Raw genomic sequence first — 15548 nt, forward strand, 5'->3', positions numbered from 1 at the left:
GATTACAGGAATGAGCCACCATGCCTACTATGACCCTTTTTCATTTCCAGTCCTTCTGTGTCTGCCAAGGAATTTGTGCTAGCCTCTCACACATACCTATAGGAACAAGTAAAGCTCTTAAGCCTCTCTTCTCTCTCCTCTGTCTGTGGCAGATGCTTTCCTTTGGGCTGTGTTTGGAAAACTCCTACACATACTTCAAGACCCACCGTGTGTCAACTGCTCTGAGGCCCTTACTGCCTGCCTCTCAGCCGCACAGTTTTCATTTCTTGACTGATACAGCACTTTGCAGGTAACTTAACAATGACAACCAACTCAGACTTTTAGGGACTTTGCTTTCTCCTTGGTGTTTCCTTAATATCTGACACTGGCCCTGGCACCCGAGAGGTTTATGGCAGTCCCTTGTAGCCATGCTTTCTCAGTTATGTTGTCCCCAGCTCAAATAACTTAAGGTGGCTTACGGCGATGTAGAGCACACGGTAGCGGTAGGAGGCTGGGTATGATACTTAATTAACACGGTTACTCTACCCTCATGAGCATCTTCTTCTTTTTCTTGGTAGTGCTTATGCCCAGGGTGTTGTTCCTCGCCATGCTGGGCTTCTCGGCATTCTTGGCTGACATTCCAGGGCTGGGGTTTCTAGTGCTCCATCGTCTGCCCCCGAACAGCTCCACAGCGTGCGCCAAGGTCGGGCCTTCGTACCGGCCGTCCTCCTACAAAGACCCACACGCTGAACACACAGGCAAGCAGCAATGGGGAATACACACTAATGATCCCAGTAAATTCCCAGAAGTGGATAAGCTCAAGCATTTCACAGAAGCCATATCTGGCCACCCCCATGGCCACCCATCTGATTTGGACTCTAGGAACTTTCTCTTGAGGTCTGACCATGTCCTCAGTTGTCCTGATCACATCCTGGCTCAGCGATGTACTTTTTTTTTTTTTTTTTTAGCCCATCAGCTAGGGGAAACAGAACAAAACAAAAAGCCCAAAAGACTCCCCATCCTGGTCTCAGAGGTTATTCAGGAATTAGCACTGTGGGAAAATTAATGAAGACTTTGCAAATTAGGGGCTGGGGGCTGTAGTTCAGTTGGTGGAGTGCTTGCCTAGCATGCACTGGAGAAATCTTTAAGACTTTGCAAATTATGGTTCTGAGGAAAGTGGTTAGCATCTATGAGGCTCTGGGCCAACCTTCAGTACTCCCCTCAAATTTATTTCCATTTACTGTCTATTTCTTGTAGCTTTTACTTTTTATTCTATCTATCTATCTATCTATCTATCTATCTATCTATCTATCCACCTATTTTTTAGATTTATTTATTTATTATTATTATTATTCCACCTGCATGTGTGCCTGAAAGCTGGACCAGATCACATTATACATGGTTGTGAGCCATCATGTGGTTGCTGGGAGTTGAACTCAGGGCCATTGGAAGAACAGTCAGTGCTCTCAACCTCTGATCTATCTCTCCAGTCCCTACTACTCACCTATTTTATGTGTGTGCACTGTAACCTTTTAAGGATAACTCTCCTTTAAACTTCTAAGAAAGTATTTGTAAATAGATTTAAAGATGATGTATACACACACACACACACACACATATATACATATATGTAAATATATTTTTAGTGTGTGTGTGTCTGGTATGTGTGTGTGTGCGTGCGCATGAGCGCGCACGCCTACCATTGCCCAAGATGACAGAAGAGGGTGTTAGGTCCCCTGGAACTGAGGTTGCAGGCAGTTGTGAGACTCCTAATGAGGATTCTAGGAACTGAACTTGGGCCTTCTGCAAGACCAACACTGAACAGTCTCTCCAGCCCCTGTAAATAGATTTTGATTCACTGCAAATACTATACAGACAATAAATTTGGTGTGTACATGTTTGTTTCTTTACCCTAAGGATTAATGATTATCTGTTTTTAATGACTTAATCTATGAACTCCACCTTTTGCAATCCTGTTATAGTCCCAAGGTGCAGAATAATAAATACTTGACACAGAAATCTTTAGGTGATCACTTGCGATATGACTTCCATCTGTGACCTTTATGCCTATTTCTTCCTTCTTTAACTTTTATTTTATCGACTTTCCAGTAAATATTGAAGGATTTGCCAAAGTGGAATATGCTCCCTTAACCAGTGATTGATGCATGGGCCAAATCACTCAGAATCTTCCTCCCTGAGGGGGTTTTTCAGTACAAAATGTTGCTATTGCCCAGGCCAACTTCTGGTTCATGATCCTGTGGCCTCTGTCCTGAACAGCTGAGACTACAGTGGCGTGCCACAGTTCCCAGGGATAGGAAAAGAACGTGGATGGTGATTATTCTACCTAACCCAGGTCTCCTGAAGATAGTAAGAAGCTATTCTGGACACTCCAAACAGGAAAGATGGCACGTAACATCAGCCAACAAATAGACTTAGACTGCCATGCTGAAGGACATACCCTAAAGCTGAAAACACTTTTGTAGAATCTTTATTCACTGAGATTTTTAAAAATCTCATGCACCTTTAAATGTGTAACAAATGTGCTTCACACTAGAGAACCATCAGCATGATCAATCTCTGCTGTTTCAGTTTGGTTGCTTTCAGAATATCCCAACATGGCACAGAATTCACTCATAAGAATACCAGGCCGAGCCAGGCAGTGGTGGCGCACACCTTTAGTTCCCAGCACTTGGGAGGCAGAGGCAGGTGGATCGATGTGAGTTCGAGGCCAGCCTGGTCTACAAAGAGAGTTCCAGGACAGCCAAGGCTACACAGAGAAACCCTGTCTCAAAACAAACAAACAAAAAAACAACCCAAAACAGGCTGATCTCAACCCCACACAAAAGAACTATAGGCAACTGAGGAAAACTGGGAATGGAAGGGGTGGTTGTCAGGGAAGACAACAATTGGTTGCCCAATGCCAAATAGTCAGCCCTGAAAATATATGTACAGGGAGCACTAAATGGACTGGACAGGTTATATTTAAGAATATGTATGTATATAATAAAATTATTAATAAAATAAAAGAAGTCATGAAATTGAAGGAGAGTTGGGAGGGATATATGGGAGGGTTTGGAGAGAGAAAAGGGAAGGAGAAATGCTGTAATTAAATTATAATCTCAAAAAAAAAAAGTTAAAAAGAAAAAGAAAACCAAGCCAGGAGAAGACAATACTTTTGTCTACTCGCTCAAGGAGGCTTCCTGGAGACTAAAATATAGGGTGAATTATTTTACATGAAGCAACATACATGTTTGGAGGTGAGTAAAGGAGATACTTTCCTTTTTAAAAAAACTGTGAATGACGGATGATTATGAGTGAACACACAGGCTAGGAGACGGATTCATTAAGACAGATCCACAAGGACTGGAGCGATTGCTCCGTGGTTACGAGCACCGGCTGTTCTTCTATAGGAGAAGAGTTTGTTTCCCGCCTCCACGTGGAGACTCACAATTTCTTATAACTCCAGGCAGGTCTAGGAAATCCAGGGCCTTTAGCCTTCACTGTCACCTGCATGCAGATGCTGCACCCACATGCAGATGCACAAGGATACATAAGTAGTTAAAAAGTAAAAATAAAACAAATTCCTGGCAGCGGTGGCACATGCCTTTAATCCTAGCTCGGGAGGCAGAGGGAGGCGGACCTCTGAGTTAGAGTCCAGCCTGGTTTACGGAGTGAGTTCCAGGACAGCCAGGGCTACACGGAGAAACCCTATCTGTGAGAAAAACAAAAACAAATAACAACAACAAAAAAACTTTAAAAAAAATCCATGTACTCTAACATGTTGACAATCTCTTTTATATGAAGATCATAAAACTAATCCAAAACTAATCCCTTTGGTTAAATATTTTTTTTTCCTCTGCCTAGAGTGAGGAATTTGTGTCCATTGCTTACAACCAAGACACTTATCTGATAGTTCTATATTTAGGTTTCCCAGTTTCTGAGAATTCCATTTAAATACTCAGGACTGGGGGCCCATAGCTTTGCCCCTGAAAATATAAGCCAAAGCTAAGGGCTCCATGTCTCCTCCACCTTCCACACCAGCATTGTTGCATCGTTCTTTGATTTTCACTCTATATTTCCCTTTAAAGCTTTAAAAAAAAAAGTATTTTTACTTTCTACATATACCTTTCAAATTTGGGATAATGTAATGTTCTTATAGTGCTGTTAACAGAATTTTGGAGAAATTCTCACAGATACTCAAAAGAATTTAACTTACAAATTTAAATGGTTTTTTGGTACTAGTGCATGCCAGAGCGTTGTGAGAATATGTATAAGTCACTTAATCAATATTATAATGTTATAAAATCACAAAGCCAGGTCTAGCTAGTTCCTCTAAAACGGAAATAAAAATATCTGCTTCCTGTGTGCTCCACTGGGAGCTTTGAGTATGATGAAGAACTAGTTGGAAGAAAGAAAAAAAAAACCTCCGGGCACAATTAGGAGAGACTTTCAGGACTGGGCTAATGGAATCAGGACCCGTTTTAAATGTGGGCAGCGCTGTCCTGTGGGCTGGGATCCCAGACTGGTGGAAAGGAGAGGTGAGCTGATCACCAGCATCTCCCTTTCCCTCTCCCTCTCCCTCTCCAGGGAGCCTCCTCCCCCTCCCCCTCCCTCCTCCCTCCCCCTCCCTCCTCCCTCCCCCTCCCTCCTCCCTCCCCCTCCCTCCTCCCTCCTCCCTCCTCCCTCCTCTCTCTGCCTGCAGATGCAGCATGACCAACTGCCTTAAGCTCCCATGGCCGTGGCCTGCACCCTCAAAGTGTGAGCTAAAACAAATCCTTTCAGGCTTAAGTTGCTGTTGCCAAGTATTTTGTCACAGGGGTGAGGAAAGTAACTAATGCAGGGTCCATAAGTGCAGCCAGGTTGAACAAAGCCCCCAAAACTTCTCCAACCTCCTGCCTTCCTGTGACCTTCTTCCTCTCCTAGCACCAGGGCGTAGGCTTCAGGTTACACTCTTAGGAAGAAGCTAGGGAAGCCATCTTGGATAAATTAATTCAATAAAGCCTTCTCTTTAGCCTTCCTGATCCTCCCAAGGGCTAGGATTATAGGCATGTGCCACATCTGACCTATGGCGCCTTCAGCTGAAACCTTCAGTTGGTGAAATGCCTGTATCAACTGGTTTCTTTCCAAATGTGAGAACTGCAAATGACCAGTCACTGTTTTCATACAAAATAACAGGAGGACCGTCCATGAGCAGACACGCATACTAAATCACACTTCGTCTTTACATATTATGAGCTCTGTCACGTCTCAGAGACTATGCACAAGTTCAGATCATTTACAGGTTTTAGATAGGGAAATTGTGGCCTTGGGAGGTTAAGGAAAGCTGCTGAAGTTTACACAGAAGTACGTGACAGGGCTGGGAACCTAGTAGTTTAAATGCCAAGTCTGTGCTCCCGAGGATTGCACTGCTCAAAGGAGTGGGCTGGGCGCATCCCTTACCTGGTAGAGGCTGACATACTGTTTCCGAAGCCACTGCTGTCTTTGGTCGGGGAACTTCCTGATCTTTCTCACAGCTGTAGTGAGTTCCAGCAGTCCACTGAACAGCATTTTAGCCGTGTGCTTTGGGGCCACAAAGTGCAATAACCTGTTGTCGGTGGTCTGAAGGCCATAGAGAAGTGTCACCCCAGTCTCTGACAGAAGCATGCTACTCAGTTTGCTCTGGACACACACAGTGTGTATATCAATGCCAGGGTGTCCCATGTACACAGCCTTCACCGAAAACAGATCCAGGATTCCCTCTGCCAGGCCACTCAGCCCAGCATTGCCCAGTGATGGGAACTTGCCAGGCTCAGCCATGTTACTGAGGAAACCAAGCTTGGGCCTGGCCCCAGCTGGGGAGGCGGTGGGAGGCTTCATCCAGGTCAAGGTGCTGTTGTCAGGTTGCAATTGGAGAAAGCAGCGTGCAGAGAGATGCGTGTCCTGGTCATAGTGTATGACTGTGGCCCCCTGCAGGAGGAACTGGTGCACGTCGGCTTGGAAGGACAGCACGTACCACGGGATGAGCTCCGTCCCATGGTCAAAGGCTTTCTGTGATTCCTCTGATCCATGAGGGTCGCATTCTTTGAACTTCTCAAAGATGTCATTTTCTGAATCCAGAAAATCTCCAATTATAAACCTGATGGGAAAAGATACACATTTACTTTGTCTTATGATCAGAAGGCGGCCAACACAAAGCCTTGTCTTCACACGCAATAGAGAGCTTGTTCATCTTGCTATGGATTCAAATAAGCATGGGAAATATAAAATGCTAAACACCACAGGGTAATTTATTTATATATTTCAAGCTGTCTGACCACAGGCATGCTTTTGATGACCCTGACAGTTTTGAGAAGTACAAGTAGGTATTTCGTAGAAGGTGCTATTGTTATGATTTGTCTGGCATTTTGCTCAAAATTTAGACCAAGATTATAGTGTTGAGTAAGGAAGGTCCAGAGACAAAGTACCATTCTTATTATACTTTATAAACCGCACATTTCCAACATGACCACGCACTGATGCAGAGCTTAGACATGAGTGGGGTAGTGTTCCTCACAGCCCACTGTATCCTTCCTTCCTTCCTTCCTTCTTTCCTTCCTTCCTTTTTTAAATTTAATTTAAGAAAGTCTTTTGAGTGAAAAACTTCAGGTATTATGTATGAAAAACACATCTAAGTAGAAAAAAAATGATATACTTCTCTGGAGGCTGTTTCTGTTTCTCAGAGATGATGTAATATCTCTCTCTCTCCCTCTCTCTCTCTCTCTCTCTCTCTCTCTCTCTCTCTCTCTGTGTGTGTGTGTGTGTGTGTGTGTGTGTAGTGGGGGAAGCTGTCTCTCTTGGCACCAGTATTTATTTAGAATACAAAAGGAACTGATACCAGATGGTAATGATTCCATTAAAAAGCATTCATCCAGGGGCTAATTTCCAAAATAAAATTGACAATTATTTGTAATGAAATAAATTAATTTCAAGCAGGAAGCTAGTAGGATCTTTTTTCTCTTAGATGATAGAGTGGATTTTACGGAGGGAGCTCTGAGCCTGATTCTCCTGGGAGATAAATTTCTGTGGGTTTACGAGAAGGGATAAGATGGAAAATTAAGATTTATTTAGGAACCAAGTGATGTTAATGAAGATCAAGGATGTGGTCAACCAGCAAAGGAAACCATCTCATCATTCTTAGGCATGAAAGCTGAAGGAAGGTTTTAACCCCACTTTTGAAGAGCATCTATGGTGCCCACGTAAGAAACCAGAAATCGATAGTGGAACATTTTTTTAGGGATACCTGATGAAGATCTCATATTAGGTGACAAAAGAGTGTTGGCCAACCTGCTTATATGCTTTCTTTATAAAGGTGCATTGCTTTCTAGAAATTTGCAGTGACTACTTGAACGTGAATTACCAACAGATAAAGACTTAATATTAAGTTTTAAAACAGAAGAAAATCACCTTTTCCACATGATTTGTTATAGCTGTTCCCTGTAATAAAAAAAATCTACTGTTTTCTTTTTCCCTTTTGCAAAATGAGTGCTTTTAACTAACCTATAATTTTTCTCAGCTATAATTAGTTAAAAGCATGTATTCCCCAAAAAAGACTGGTGCTGGCTTGTTTTATGTCAACTTGACACAAAAATAGAGTCATTTGGGAGGAGGGAATCTCAGTTGAGAAACTACACCCAACCAATTGTTCTATGGGCAACCTGCGGTGCCCTTTATTTATTTTTATTTTATTTTAATTTTTTTTGTGGTTGATTGATATGGGAAGGTCCAATCACCAACTTCCCAGGGTGGTGCCATGCCTGGGAAGATGGTCCTGGATGCTATAAGAAAGCAGGCTGAGTAAGCTATGAAGAGCAAGCCAGTAGGCAGGGTTCCTCCATGGCCTCTGCATCAGCTCCTGCCTTGAGTTCCTGCCTTGACCTCCCTAGATAACAGACCACAAGCTCTAAGCTGAAACGAACCCTTTTCCTCCCCAAGTTGCTTTTGGTCGTGGGATTTTTATTACTGTAATACCCTAATTAAGACAAGAACTGTTCCAGGTCTAAAGAAGTAGTATGAAGAGAAGCCACGGGTTAGCGCCTCTCCAGCTAAGTGTCTTCTACACTGCTGGGTTCCTGCTCAGCCTCACGCCCCAGCCCTGCCACTTATCACTTAGACAAGTGACTTTAGCTTTGTGGGCACTTCTTCATCTGGACGGAGGGTGGACAAGCACAGTGTAAGATGTCAGTGACATTTGGATAGTCTCCTCATCCTATTCATTTTATCTTGAGACCTAGGATGTGTGTGTGTGTGTGTGTGTGTGTGTGTGTGTGTGTGTGTGTGTGTGTGTGTGTGTGTAGGGTAAGGGCATGTTTGGAGGTTGGTATGGTCTTTCATTGCTCTCTAGCTTCGTTTTTGAGACACGGTCTCTCACTGCACTCCGAGTTCACCAACTCAGCTAGAGTGGGCGGTCAGCAGGTGTCGGCAATCCATTCTGCTGCTGTTTTAACACGGGCGCTGGGGGGATCCGAACTCAGATCCTCATGCTAGCCCAGCAAGCACTCCATCAGGTGACTCATCTTAGCGCCAGGCTGTGGGAGGCTTATGATCACTTTTCTGGGGTTTCTGTGAGAACTTCCATTGGGTTTCTGGCAGGAGCAGCTGATGGCTTTGAGAGGAATTCTAACACACTGCATGATGGGTAAACTGAACAACAATGGGATAGATTGCTTGCTTTCTTCCTTTTTTCCCCTTCTCTCTCTCCTTCCTTCATTTATTTCTTTCTCCCTCCCTCTCCTCTGTCCATCCTCCCTTCATCCCCTCTCTCCTTTCTTACCTTTTCACTGAGTTGGACATGCCCATATGAACAGGGGTGGCAGGTTATTGTTTTAAAACTCAGTAAAGCCCCATTTCCTTTGTCCTTTAGGATCTGAAAACACTGTGCCTAAGACACCCTGAACAGGGTGTTTTCACAAGGTGCTCTGGGATGAGGCAAATAAGGAAACAGTGCTTAGTGGGGCTAGCTTCCGTGAACCCCATTAAATCCCTCCTCCCTGCCATGTGTTCCTCCTGGCTTCTTTATAGAGTAGCAATCACTTAAGGACCAGGAAACTACTTCCACTACTTAAGCGCAAAGGTCTGAAACTGAGGACTTCAATATGCCTTCCCAAGCTTTGTGAAATAAACATTTGCATCTCTGTGGTTTTCTTCCCGTCCCCGCCCCCCCCCCCCCCCCCTGTTCTCAGGATGCTTGCAACCGGATCTGGAAAAATGGACAGTGGAAGAGAATGTTCTTAGGATATAGATGACTAAACGATGAGGAAGGAGACAAGGGAATAAATAGAAATTCGGAAATAAAAATCTCACAAGAGGCAACTTCCGTTGTTACCGCAAAATTCTGTGACCCTGTGAAGAAGTGTCAGGATGAGAGAGAGAAAGAGAAGAGAAAGGGGGGGGGGGGGGAGAGAGAGAGAGAGAGAGAGAGAGAGAGAGAGAGAGAGGGAGAGAGAGAGAATATTACCAAGAAAGAGAGGAAGAGCCTTTGGAAATCCATAGAAGGGTAACAGGACAGCTGAAAGGTCCAGAGAAACAGAAAGGCAACACCCTGAAAAGCAGAGCGCCATGCTGAGCAGAGCATCAGTGGCAGGGCTCCCTGGAACGGGAAAGCCGGTCATCATCAGATGGCTCTGGAGAGAAGACACTGGCAGTCCCACCCGCAGACTAATCCAGCTGTAGGTCTTGCTGAGAGAGTGACTTAATTGTTGGGAAGAGCCAGCAGTAGATAAAGAGTTTGGCCAGCTCTGAAAGGCTATCCTATCCTAGGGGAGTCAATCACTTAAAACTGGACTACCCTGGCAGCTAAAGAAAAGAGAAGAATCACAATGGGTCCTAGCCCCAAGGGTGAGAGACAATCCTGGGTGGCAGTTGTAGAGAATGTCAGGGCTGACAGGGTGGCAGAAATCCAGAAGTGACGTGTTTAGGAAAAGGTAGTCTGACCCTTAGTATCTGGGAGCAGAATTCATCAACCAAGAACCATTCTGGATTTCAGTAGCCTTGAGCCAAGGTCAGCAAGTAGAAATCTCTGGAACTACCCAGCTGCCATGAGGTTGCAGAAGACCCCTTGACAGCTATAGCTGCGTCTCTTCAGCAGGGTGATCAAAGCTGAGTGGATGTCCAGAGCAAATAGAAAGATCTACCTGCATAGATCTCAATGGAATGATTATTTCTTCTACTCTCAGTTAATTTGGGAGCAGCCACCCTCTAGGGTGTGATTGGGGACTCATGTAAGGTTGGGAGAACTTGCCTACACCATAGACTGCAGAGCTAAGTGTGGCCAGCAGAGGCCCCTAGTGTGCAAAGAAGGGAAGCCACTAAAGCTAACACAAGGTAGCTCTGACAGATAGCAGGTGCTTGCCCCAAACAGGTGCAGTGTCTGCATTAACTACAGGAAAGCAAAAAATTCAGGGGCCTGACCCGCCCCCTCCCTGCTGCAAATACCCACAGTCTGAGCCACCCTGTACTTGCTGCATATACCCCCAATTTGACCCACACCCTCCCTTCTGTGTATACCTACAGTCTGACCCACTCCCTCCTCACTGTATATACCCCCCAATGTGGCCCACCCCCTCTCTGCTGCATATACCCCTGGTTTGACCCACCTCCTCCATGCTACATATACTCCCCGTCTGACTCACCCCTACCCTGCTGTATATGCCCACAGTCTTACCCACCCCTCCTTTCTGTATATACCTCCAGTGTGACCCACTCTCTCCCTATATACCTTCCTATATACCCAGCATTCCCCCATTTTCAAGGTCCCCGAAAGAATTTACTCTAACCCTTCTTCTCCTTCCTTTTGTCTTTTGTGCCTTGAGTTTTCCTTTATTTATTTTTAAAACAACGCTTTCATTCATTCTTTGCGACTTTCCCACATGCACTTTTGACCATATCCATTCCCTTCTCCCAAGTCCTTCCAGCTTCCTCTGCATCTCTTTATCATCCCAAATTTTTGCCACCCTCTAACCCAGTTTGTGTTAGCCAACTACTCCTGGTGGAGCACCTGCCCTGGAGTGTGCTCAGTATACCCAGAGTTTCTCCACTGAAGAAAACCAGCTTTCTCCTTCCCAGCAGTAATTAGATGTCAACATCTCCTCTGGGTCCTAGTGCAGAACCAAGAGCTATTATTGGGATAATGATTAAATGCCACACCCATAGACCAGTGCATCCCTCATCCTTAATCGGAGAAGCTTCTTGTAGTAGATTCCAATCAACACAGAGACTCACAACCAGCCAAGGGGCAGAGAATAAGAGACACCAGGTGCTCAGCCCTAAAGGAGATGCCCATATTTCATCTCTCCCCTCAGGGCTCAGGGATCTTTGCAGAAGAAGAAAAGATTCTAGGAGCCAGTGTTTTCTTGACACTACAGGACTCCCATGCACTCCCAGCAATTGTGACAGCATGGTCAAGACCAACTAAAGTGCAAGCCTGAAAAAATTCCCAGCGTAGAGGAGAGGAAGTGGGTACCAAATCCCCCTTTAAATATTTTTACTACTATTTTATTTTTATCATATTTTAGAAGGCTTTATGTATTTACTTTTTATTCCCTTTTATGAATTTACCCAATTTTGTCTATGCATGTTTTTGCTGGACAATTTTTTTCCTGGCCTCCCATTTTACCCCTTTTTGTTTTTCTTTCTACTACACTTATTTTTTTTTCAAGACAGGGTTTCTCTGTGTAGCCTTGGCTGTCCTGGACTTACTTTGTAGACCAGGCTGGCCTTGAACTCAGAGATCAGTCTTCCTGTGCCTCCCAGACTGCTGAGATTACAGGCATGTGCCACCGCACCTGGCTTTACTACAATTGTAGTACTGTTTGGACATACTGGCTTTAAAAAGCTATCAGATTTTAATTTTTTCTTTTCTCTTATCTACTTATCGTCTCACTATCAGGAAGTCTTTCTTCATTTTATATTTTCTAATTTATTGCTCTTCCCTCTTTCCCTTCATTATACTTTTTACTCCTACTTTTTCTTTCTTTGTCTTATCTTGTCTTTATTTAATCTTGTTTCTCCCCCCCTCCCCCACTCTCCGTGCTCCCTGGCCCATTTCTTCATTGCATCTAACTTAAGAACAAAACTTAGCTTAGATTTTTCATTTTCTGATTTGTATGAAAGAATGACATGTCAGTGGGCTTTACTTGCTTCAGATATATGTATGTCTCTACCTTGTGTGGTTTGGTGTTGTGGTACCATTGCTTGTTGTTCTCCAACATAAGTCACCCTGGAAGTGCAAGCTATCAAAAGTGACATGCCCTATAAGAAGATGCCTGCATAAAAGGAGAGGCGATATTTAAACCAATAGAACCGTACGACCAACAGGGTTACAGCAGACTAACACACAGCTGACACTCGACTCCTTCAAAGGTTCATAACTCCTCAACTACTGAACTCAGAGACGATGAGCTAGGTAAAATGCTGAATGACGATTTCAAAATTTACTGGTACAATGGTCAATATCCCCAAAGAGGTACAAATAAGCAGACGAACACTGTAAACTCACAGAATCAAAATTAACAGAAAAGTCAGTAGCTTTCCTTTATGTCAGTAATGAAAGTATGAAGAAAAAAAATCAGGAAAAGACATCCCATTTATAATTGCTTAAAAATACCTGTGAAGTGGGCCATGGCTCAGTCTATTAATTCCAGAACTCTGGAGGCAGTCAAGGGAATCTCTGTGAATTCAAAGCCAGCCTGGTCTTCACAGTGAATTTTAGGATATCGAGGGCTACATAGGTGAGGTCCTGTTGCAAAACAAATTAAGACTACCTCCACCCCCCACAATCAACCAAAACAAACATCCAAGACACCTAAAAGATGAATCCTAACCAAGGAAAGGCCTTTACAATGAACACATTAAAGCCCCAAGTATAATGACAAAGATATCAAAGGATAGGAGGCTGGTAGATTAGCAGAATTAATATTGTAAAAAGGGTCACATTACTGAAAGCAAACTACAGATTCAACTATATTATATGAGTCAAAAAAGGAAAACAAGAAAATGTTATCCACACCCCCCAAAAAAATAGACACACAGAATAAAAAAGAGGGACCAGAAATAAATCTATACAACAAATCCCACCTAGTCTTTGACAAAGACATCAAAAACATACATTGAAGAAAAAGACCATTTCTTCTACAAATGGTGCAGGGAAATCTTAATCCCATGGGTAACTATATCCCTCTCACCTCACACCAAAATCAGTTTAAAGTGGATCAAAGGCCTTAGCTTAAGAGCTGAAATTTTGTAACTGATCCAGGGAAACGTGGATAAAATGCTTCAAGATACAGAGGTAGGTAAGAACTTCTTTAAAAAGACTCAACCCCAATAATTGACCAGCGTTGTGTAACAGTTTCCCCCCCCCCCCATTAAAACATCCCATCTTGCAGGGACACTCCTTAGGCAGGAAGGGAAAAATAAAACCAAACCAAACCAAAACCAAAACCAACCAACCAAACAAACAAAAACCCAAACAACAATAAAACAACCCAACAAACCAAGAAAACAAAACACCTTAAAATAGCTTCAGGAAGTCCCTGAAACTGACCAGATTCACTAGGCCCCTCCAAAGCTGAGAGACATTCCTAGATAGAAGGAAGCTGAGTTAAAAAAAAAAAAAAAGACTTTGGACAAACATAGTTGCAACAAAGGAGCCAAGCTTGGAAGAAGACTCTTGAGCCCCACAGCCTGAGAGAAGTAGAAATCTGGCAAACCGCCTAGAAGAGGTTTAGACCAGCTGAAACAACACTTAGAAGAGACACTCTCCGACCCGCTGACCTACCTACAGGATGCGCAGTGTGGTCCAGGTTCCTTGCTTTTGTGACCTGTCATCCATGCTGGGGTGGACCTTGATGGTGCAGCTGTCTTTGAGTGATTTCTGTTCCTTTAAGTCACCCCTCACCATACTTTTGTAAGTAACCCTTGTAAAACTCATTGCTTCACTAAGTTTGACTTTTTGGTGGTATCCAATACTTTGGTCTGTCATGGGATTCCTATCTGGTGTGAGTTGAGGTGTGTATTGAGTCTTCCTGGGAAAAGTTTTGTCATACAAGTAAAACTGCATTCAGTTAAAATGCTTTTGCACAGCAAAGGAAAAAAAATGAACACAGTGGAGAGACAGCCCATGAAATGGGAAAATTTACCAATTATATACCCAGCAGGGATTAATAACTTGATTCTATAAAGATCTAATTAAATGAACAGAGATTGGCCAGAGGAAAGAATACAATTGGCCAATACATGTTTGGAAACATACTCAACATTTATCCTGGTGTGGGGCACATTTCCTGTTATCCCAGCACTTGGTGGATAGAGGCAGAAGGGTCAGGAGTCCAAGACCATTTTCAGCCACATATGAATTTGAGAGCTGCCTGGGCTACATAGAATCATTTGTAGGAAAAGAAGGGAAGGAAGGGAGGGAGGGAGGGAGGGGTGCAGGGGGACGGGAGGGAAAGGAGAGAAGAAAAAAAAAGTGCTCAACATCATTATCTATTAGGGAAATGTACATTAAAATTGCTTTGAGAGTCCATCTTTTCTAGGTCAGGTTGGCTATCATTAAGAAAAAAGGCACAAGGATGTGAGGAAATATGCACTTTTATAAATTGCTAGGCAGAATGCTTAGTGATATACCACTATGGAAATAGGTATGATGGCTCCTAAAACTAAAAATAGAAATACCACATGATCCAGCTACGTTGCTCCTAAGTCAGCACCCCACAGAGATATTTATACACACACGTTTATTGCTGTCCTAGTCACAGGAGCTCAGGTATGGACCCAGCCTACGGGTGCATCAACAGATGAATGGATAAAGGAAATACACATACACAGTGAATGAACTTACGACATTCGCAGGAAAATGAGCGGAACTGGAGATCATTATGCTAAGATAAACAAGCCAGACGGAGAAAGACAAATGCCATGTGTTCTCTCTCGTATATGGAATCGGGATTTTAAAAAAGTATGACATGAAAGTAAAAATGAACTGTGACAGAGGATGCAAACGTCTAAAGGGGTGAGGCTAAGAACAGGTAATGGAATATATATTTCCTGAAAGTAGAAAAGGGCTGTTCTGATGGGAGAGGCAGGAAGAAAGGAGAGAGAGATGGGGAGCGAACAGAGGGAGGCAATCAGAACAGAATGTAATAAAAAGCATAATGGCATATATTTATGAAAATATACACTGAAGCTTATTTCTCCATATTCTAACCCAAACGGTATTTTTAAAAAATTCCTCCACTGCAGATAAAGATCCACAGCTGATTTCCCAAACAAACAAGACACAAACACACAAAGGAGCACTCTGTGATCTATAAGGCACAGTTCCTAATGAAAAGCAATTACTTTAAACATGACAAAAAGGCAAATAAATAATTCTAAAGGCTACTTTAAGACATCCTTGCAAAACTAAAAGGAAAAAGAAGTTAAGGAAGTCGAGGGTGGTAGGGCACAACTGTAATCCCACCAGCTGGGAGCCAGGGGCTTTGTGAGTTAAGTGCCTGCACGGGTGACAAGCATAGCCAGGCACTGACTCCAAAAAGAAAGAAGAGGAAACAACTTCC

General features: G+C 43.4%; 1 protein-coding gene across 4 annotated transcripts in view; it reads right to left on the reverse strand.

Moving 5' to 3' along the window:
• Nucleotides 1-15548, reverse strand: part of PLCE1 (phospholipase C epsilon 1) — a 284075-nt gene that overhangs the window by 66594 nt on the left and 201933 nt on the right. For all 4 annotated transcript variants that reach the window (XM_084754874.1, XM_084754873.1, XM_084754875.1 and 1 more), the window contains 2 exons: nt 5419-6094; nt 526-708 (listed from right to left, as the gene is read on the reverse strand). In XM_084754874.1, coding sequence (XP_084611000.1) covers nt 526-708; nt 5419-6094 — 859 coding nt within the window. The remainder of the gene's footprint in view (nt 1-525; nt 709-5418; nt 6095-15548) is intronic.

This window comes from Acomys minous (assembly GCF_964271855.1).
Source record: "Acomys minous genome assembly, chromosome: 2".
NCBI lineage: Eukaryota > Metazoa > Chordata > Mammalia > Rodentia > Muridae > Acomys > Acomys minous.